The following is an 8,501-nucleotide window of genomic DNA, read 5'->3' as shown; positions in this document are numbered from 1 at the left end:
GATTATCTCAACATAATTAAAGCCATATATGATAAACCCACTGCCAGTATCATCCTGAATGGGGAAAAGCTGAAAGCTTTTCCTTTAAGAACAGGAACTAGACAAGGATGCCCACTCTCACCACTCCTATTCAACATAGTGTTGGAAGTACTAGCCAGAGCAATCAGAGAAGAGAAGGAAATAAAGGGCATCCAGATTGGAAAAGATGAAGTCAAACTGTCCCTGTTTGCAGATGACATGATCCTATATATTGAACAGCCTAAAACCTCTACAAAAAAAACCTTTTGGAGTTGATAAATGATTTCAGCAAAGTAGCTGGATACAAAATCAACACACAAAAATAAGTAGTATTTCTATTCTCCAAAAGTGAACATGCAGAAAGGCATATCAAGAAAGCTTGCCCATTTACAATAGCCACCAAAACAATAAAATACTTAGGAATAGAGTTAACCAAGGATGTGAAAAATCTCTATAATGAGAACTACAAACCACTCCTGACAGAAATTAGAGAGGATACAAGAAGATGGAAAGATATCCCATGCTCTTGGATTGGAAGAATCAACATTCTGCAAATGTCCATACTACCCAAAGTGATATACAAATTCAAAGCAATCCCCATCAAAATTCCAATGACATTTTTATCAGAAATGGAAAAAACTATCCAATTATATGAAATAACAAAAGACCATGCATAGCCAAAGCAATGCTGAGCAAAAAAAATAAAGCTGAAGGCATAACACTACCTGACTAAAAACTATACTACAAAGCTATAATAACCAAAACAGGATGGTACTGGCACAATTTTAAGGCAGGTGGGAAAAGTGAGAGCAGCACATTCTAACTCTGCTTCAGGGATGACTACATCTGAGGGCCTCAGGAGAGGGTGTTGTACAGCTTCTCAACCATCAACTAGGGCATTAAGTGTGCATGGGGCTGTACAAAGTGAAGTAAAGTCCCCACCCACTGCCTGCTGGGAAGCAGGGAGCTAAGACCCTGGGACACCACAGGCCTACACTATGAAAAACACAGACACTCAGCAACTGCCAGAAGTAACAAAAAGTAAAGATGTCAGCTGACTTCTGGGGACAGACTGCAGAAGTAGGGCCAAAAGGACCTCACCACTCTCTCAAGTACAGTTCCAGAGGCAATGAAAGGAGGCCAAGCATTCTGCTGGGCTAGGGTGGAGCCTGTGGATAATGTGGCTTAAGTGGAGGGCTGGAGACACCAGAGGGGTGACAGGACAGACCAGGTACAGAGAAGGAGAGGGAAGAGAGGAGCAAGGGGCAAACTGTGTTGGGAGGTAGAAGCCAGCACATGACCTAACCACACATGTGAAGCTATGCACACCCCTCCCTCCCCAGAGCCCGCTGCTTGTGGTAGAAGGGCGGGGGGCTACTATTTGGTAAGGGAAGGAAGCATCCCGAAGGTTAGAAGGAGACTGAGTTTCTCTGACTGAAGAATTCCCTACATCACTAAAAACAGATTTGCAAATCTTTATCAAAAACTTCCAGATATTTTTCTCATGGCAACAATCCCTTCTTAGGGGCCCACAGACTAAGAGGCATCCACCCTGTACTCCAATGTAAGAATCTGGTTTCCCATGTCTTGAAAAGTGGCAGCATTTCTGCTGAGTGCAAAGAAATCCCCAGAAAGGAAGGTGGATAAACATTTTCTATGGACCAGAAAATGTATCCGGTTTTATCAAAAGATAGTATATTCACACTCCAATGTAAGAATCTGGTTTCCCATGTCTTGAAAAGTGGCAGCATTTCTGCTGAGTGCAAGGAAATCCCCAGAAAGGAAGGTGGATAAACATTTTCTATGGACCAGAAAATGTATCCGGTTTTATCAAAAGATAGTATATTCACGGGACACTTACTCTAAGCTCCGCGGTATGGGTATGTGTGTGGGTGTGGGTATGGGTGTGTGTGAAAGAGAAGTAAGAAACTTTCTCTCTACAGGGCCCTCCCACTCCCGCCTTCAGTCTAAGCTTCACACAGCAGCCATGGTGATGCTGCAGAAATCATGTCCACTCTCCAGGGACTTCCATCTCTGAGTAAAAGCCAAAGTCCTTCTAGGGCCCCCAGACCAGACCCCATGATCCAGCCCATCCTCTCCTCTAGCCCACCCCTCGCTCACAGCCACAATGGCCCCTCACTGTGCTGAACATACCCCAGCCGCACCTCCCACCCCAGGGCCTTTGCACTGGCTGCTCCTTTTGTTCAGAGCACCCTTTCTAAAAGCTGTCCACAAGGCTTCCTCCCTCACCTGCTTCAAGCTCTATTCTTGTTGACGTTCACCCCACTGAAAATCACCACATCCCTGCCCCACCCCACTCTCTATCACCCTTACTGTTCCGTCTGTTAGTGCCAATCATCGCCTATCACCCTGCAGACTCCACACACCGTGCCTTGTCTTTGGCCTGACCTGCCCATTGGGCATCAGCTCCTGAGGGCAGGGACTTGTGTGTGCTGTGGCCTCTGCTGTGTCCCCAGCACCAAGGAAGGCGCCGATCATTTCACAAATGAATGAATGAGTGAATGGAGAACCCAATGGTTGATCTGAGCCACCACCGTTATAGATAAGGAGGTAAACATGTTTAAAACAGCATCTGTATAAAATGTGCTGGGAATCATCCACTCATACAGGGCGTGAGTATAAACTGAACGTGTGAACTGCCTTCTCTACCTTCTCTAGCAATCAAACATATTCCACCCTTAAAGAGTTTATTATGTGGGAAATTTAGAATAAGTGATAAAGTTAAACAGAATGAAATAGGTCTCCTGAATATCAATTTTTGTTTGGTTTGGTTGTACTGAATAGATTTTACAGGTACAAACCTCATAGCACGAGGCAGGCCTTTAGCAACCTGTGAAAATACAAAGACCCAGACAAGTCAAAATCAAGATTAATGTTGCTCCCACTTCTTATTAAAAACCCAAGAATACAAATCAGTGCAAACATAAAGCTCCCATGGGGGTCCCTAGCAATCTTCTACCTGCTTCCAACAGTAGGAACTACCAGAGTAGTTTCACCTGTGCTCCTGGCTCACAGAACTGACCTCAGAAGTCCATAGCCTGGGCTGAGACGCACTTGTTGGGACCTGCCACGTGGTTTTAACCCAAGCAGTGCTGCACAGGGGCAGCTCCCTGTCACTCAGTCTGTGGAGAAGGCCAAGTTCAGGAGAACAAGCAGTCAGTGACCCAGTGGGCCATAAGAGAGGTCTGGAAGGAAACATCCATCTCATACCTCTGCCCCTGCTCCCTGGAAGCACACCTGAACCAAGTGTGTTGTCTCAGCTTCAGAGAGAAAGGCCTCCACAGCCCTGGCTAGGCCCTCACAGTGACCCTGAAGCCCTCTGGCCAGCCACCGCCTAGCCCTCGCCCTACCTGCTCCATATTCCTGGGCTTGTGACCTCCGGTGACTCCCTGAACCTTCCCAGATTCTGGTTTCTCATCCACAGGTCAGAGATGAGTTGATGAGACACAGTCCCTGCCTGCAGGGGACCCCAGCACCTGCCTTGCATCCCTCTTCACTGGCTCGTGCTGACAGCAGATGGATACTGTTGGGTGTTGTGAGAGTACTTCAGAAACTCCATGGAAATATGGAATTGAAAGATAATACAAATCATTCCATGAACTTTCTGAAGACCCCTAGTACATGTGTCTCCAGACATGGTGCCTCCCTCAGGCTCCTCATCTGCAAAAGGAGGGGTAGCTGGACTCATCAGAGCTGGCTAAGCATTGAGAAGCAACTGCACCCCTTCAATGATAAGCTCCCACAGGGACGTCCAACAGTAATAGGTACCTCACCCTCACCCCTGTTCATGCTGCTCCAGCCACACCATGCTGGGGCCATCCTGCCTCTGGGCCTCTGCCTTGTTCTTTCTGCCTTATCTGTGCTTCCCCTGATGGTCTACAAGGCTTGCCCCTCCTCGTCCCCTTCAGGTCTTTCCTCAAATGTCACCTTCTCAGCGAGCCCTTCCCAGCTGGCCATCCATCTAAATAGCTCACCTGCTCTCTCCCCAGTTCTCTCCAGCACTTTCTGCTTCATTTCTCTCTACAGCAAATATCATCTTCCAACCTACCACATACTTGATTTTATTTATCTACTTATTGTATTTCTCCAGTAGACAGTAATAGTAGAAGCTTCATAAGATCAGAGGGTTTTTTGGTCTGTTTTGTTTATTCAAATATTCACAGCAACTAAGACAATGTCCGGCATCTAGTAGGTGCTCAATAAAAATGTGCTAAGTGAATGGAAATTGTGTCTTATCTCATGGGATTTTGGAAGGGCTTCCAAGAAGCCAGGTACCCCCTAAAAGGCAATGTTTGTGTTAGATTTTCTTTTTTTCTGGGAAGAGAATCACAGCCTCGGCATCTCAAAGGGATTTGTGACTCATAAAAGTTGAAGACGCGCTAACACAGATGCTTGAATCTAACAAGGATGATTATGTTTTTTCAAACAATGAATAAACTTCATTCACAGCCATTTGATAAAACAGCAGCATGTAATCCACCAGTGGTGTGATTATCAGTGTTCCTCCTTCAGAATTTCTAGCATAGAGTCAAAAGATTTGCCCGGGCAACTTTTATGAGCTGATTTTGAACAGGCGGCACGATTATCCTCATCGTCTGCAAGCCAGAACACCGGCGAGAATGAATAAACATGCGTTTCCACAGACTTGGAGCCAACTCCAATATTCACACAAAGCTGAGAGAAACGCACGTGGAAGGTGTGCACAAGCACAGCACGTGAAGACTCAGGTGGGCGGCTGGACAGGCAGACGGCCACATCCCACCTGGTCCATTACCTTGGGCCCACTGGGAAATTACCAGACCTGGGCCAAAAACAACAAAACCTATCCCTCTTTGCCACCCACCACCCAATTTCATAACAAAAATAACAAAAAACTCCATACACAAAATTGTCAATCATCTATGAGGTGTAAAAGCCCAACTCCGACATAGGATGTGGCTTACCTTCCCCTATCATAGAGACCCCCACGGACATGCCCATGAACTTGCTTTTGGTCCATACATGAGTGTTGACGCACAGTCTCTTCTCCTTGCACTCACAGTAGAAGCAGGAGATGGGAGGGTGATGGGACACTTGCTCAGCCACGAACCTCAGTTTGTAGCTTTTGGACAGGTCATCAGCCATCAGGTGTTCATGACAACCAGCAGGAGAGGGGAGAGCAGTCCTCTTTGGCTTGACCCTGTCCTTGGGAACTTCCCAGGAGCAGTGAAACGTCTCACCGATGATGGGGTTGTAGGGCTTCTTGGCCAAGGCCCCCTTGCGGCCCTCGTGGAAGGCTGTGAGATAATACTCCACAAAGCAAATGACTCTCTCCTCTGGCGTGGCCCCAGCAGTGATGGCCAGCAGCAGGTCTGGGTGTGCCATAAAATCTGCATACATCTCTAGCAAGGACCGCTTCTCCAGAATAAACGTGGGAAGCACCACCTGCATGCAGAGGGACACAAAGTCACACGGGAGTCTCTGTGATTACATGGAAAAGGCTGCAACCACTGCCAAGCAAGTCCGTAAACAGCTCAAGCCAGAGAACAGCTTCCGATTTGTACACAAGTGACAAATCAAGGGAAACAATACCAACCAAACTGGAAGTGGCGGCAGCATCAGCATCAGCCCAGCTTATGGGCAAGACCATTCAGAGTGATTCTCTCCCTTGCTTGTTTGGGCTAAAACAAATAGTCTCCACCTCTCTCTCTCTCTGCCATGGCTCTCCTAACACTCATCCCTCTTTAATGTGCATTTTTTGGACACATAAAGAAAACAGCTTGGGAGAACTCTTCTGTATTCCTCCTGCCAGCAGGCATGACCAAGGGGGCACTCTGTGTGTTCCCACAAACATACATACTAGGATTTGTTGGAGCCACTTCAAAGGGGGTCTAGGCAGACCAGGACCCACCACCCACAAGAGTATCTACTTGGAGATATTGAGTAGAAGAGTGGTGTGTAAACCCCAGCACGACGGAGGCAGGGTAGGACAACGGAGAGGGCCCGGCCCAGGGGTCCGGGAGGCCGGCCCAGCAGCAAACAAATGTCCACAGAGAAGAGGGACCATGGTGATTCCACCTGTGGAGGCTGCTCCAGAAGGCCGGGCCAGAAGAAAGCAGAGGAACTTACAAAGAAGTAGGCCAGTGCTTAACATACAGAATCTTCTGGTGAAAGGCTGGCACAGGGCTGCCCCTAGGTTTGTTACTGGCCCATGACTGAAGGTAAGTAGAAACCTGGATGACTCTGTCAGGGACAGAACAAAGAGACTCCTGGTTGATCCAAAGTAGATCCAGGTGGTCGCTCAGGGGCTCTACAACCCAAATGCCTATAACCCAACCATTAAGTCATTTACAGCAAATGAAAGATGTTCTGAACCTGGGAAGCAGGTAACTCACCAGTATTATACTTATGTCAAGCAGAAAGAGCCCATTTCTCACTGCCCTAGAGTGATCCTAAAATAACTTAGTTATTAGGTATTAATATTACACCCACTCAGCTGCAAGACACAGCTAGCTTCAACCTGGAGCATCTCATGTTGTTCCTCCCAACATGGATTCACAGGATTTTTAATCGGGACAACTGGCCCATACCTGCTGGGTCCTCAGCACCCCCGACGAGGGCAGAGGTACAATGCCCAGCTCAGGTGGGTTGACCAGCGCCACGTGGCTGGTTTCCCTCCCTCCTTACAGGATTAATTCTGTTCTTCCCTCATACAATTCCTAACTCCCATGAAAACCTGTGGCAAGGTGTACGATCACTGACCGCAAACATCCCACAGGCTTAGAGATCTGTAACTCTGACCCCACTTGAGCTTTCTAAGAAACTTCCTTGAAAATGATGTGGATACAATGGAAGGGAGAAGAGACATCCAGAGAGAAAGATACAGGCAGACGTGAGATGAGCAGAGCACAGAGATTTCAGAGGAAGCTGTTAAAATCCCAGCCCACTCGAGTAAAGTTTGGTAGACACTTAATGCTTTTCTATCATTCATTTAAAAACTATGTCAGAGGAAAATGTACCCGTGCTAAGTAAAAAAAGAAGCCAGATATAAAAATGAACATATAACACAATCCAAATATAAAAAGACCTAAAACATGAACACGTCTCATTTTTTCTTAGCATCTTTCTGCTTTGATTTTCTAATATACAGGAAGAGGAAACATTACTTAAAACACAGCTATAGTATGCAAGAAAAAGAAGCCAGATATAAAAATGAACATATAACACAATCCAAATATAAAAAGACCTAAAACGTGAACACCTCTCATTTTTTCTTAGCATCTTTCTGCTTTGATTTTCTAATATACAGGAAGAGGAAACATTACTTAAAACACAGCTATAGTTTGCAAATCAATGGAGATTTCCTAGTTTTCTTTCAGCTACAACTTGACAAGATTGAAAATTTGGCTGCCTGAGAACCTCATCTGGCTAGGAAAAGCACATTCTGGTTTGGAATGGCCTTCAGATGCCACCTCTACTACTTCCTGTGGCTTTGGTGAGGACATGTCATCATTCAGCAGTGATCACCATGCACTGTTCTGCTCTTCCAAAGAAGTTTTGCCAGGGCCAGCCTGCTGTCTCCCTGTGGCCTCTCACCACCCGCCCTCTGGCCACACTGCTGTCCAATGGCAGAGTAAAGAGCGCACAAGCAAGTAATCCCCAAACGTGTGCTACCCTTCGCTCTCCCACCCCCAGAATCACTCAAGGGCTTCCCTAAGAACTCCACCCAGACAGGCCACACAGGTTGGACAGTGTGGATTTAAACTGCCTGGAAACCTCCCAACAAGGCCAAATCAATTAAAAAGAAAAAGCAGCCACAATGTCTGCATCTTCACACCATCCTTAAATGGCTCCATTTCCCTTTCTCCCTCCCCAGGTCCATGGGGCCTGGGATCAGAATGCAGGCAGGGGAGGGAAAGGGCAGAATCACACACGGAGGTGGTCAGCCCCGACAGCACAGCTGCAATTAAAGACGATTTCACGACCTTGACTCCCGTGCGTCTCCCCACTCTGCAGCAATCGGCTCCTCTGGCAACAGTTCCACCTCTGCACCAGAATTCTCATGTTTGTACCCAAGACTGAAATTACAATGAGAGACTCTGCTACATTTGCTCTAATTGTGTACTTTTGAAAAGGACAAGAATTTAAGGCATTTCCCCTAATTTGGTCAGCATTTCTGAACTCAGAAGCTAAAAGACTAAAAATAAGTAAGAAAAAGAACTATACTTGGAACCCCAAATCACTGAACATCAGAACTAAAAGGGATCTTCAAGATTATGTAGTTCAATGCCCTGGCCTCACAGGTGCCGAAAGAGACCGGGAAAGGGACAGACAGCACTGTGCTCATGCCACTCAGTGGCCAAACCAGTGGGGAACCTCAGGGCTCCCAACTGCCACCCCCAAGTCCTTTCCATTACCCAGTGACACATCAGGATCATCTACTTCTGGCTAATGAGAACACTGGCTTTCCCTCAGCAGACTAG

At 46.7% G+C, this 8,501-nt stretch overlaps 1 protein-coding gene across 1 annotated transcript in view; it reads right to left on the bottom strand.

Moving 5' to 3' along the window:
* The window catches only part of LOC103590880 (oxysterol-binding protein-related protein 10), a 28,829-nt gene that overhangs the window by 11,524 nt on the left and 8,804 nt on the right, over nt 1-8,501 (bottom strand). The window contains exon 2 of the mRNA XM_008573209.1: nt 4,983-5,463. Coding sequence (XP_008571431.1) covers nt 4,983-5,463 — 481 coding nt within the window. The remainder of the gene's footprint in view (nt 1-4,982; nt 5,464-8,501) is intronic.

This window comes from Galeopterus variegatus, unplaced genomic scaffold, assembly GCF_000696425.1.
Source record: "Galeopterus variegatus unplaced genomic scaffold, G_variegatus-3.0.2 Scaffold890, whole genome shotgun sequence".
Classification (NCBI taxonomy): Eukaryota; Metazoa; Chordata; class Mammalia; order Dermoptera; family Cynocephalidae; genus Galeopterus; species Galeopterus variegatus.
This window is presented reverse-complemented; position numbering and strand designations above follow the sequence as displayed.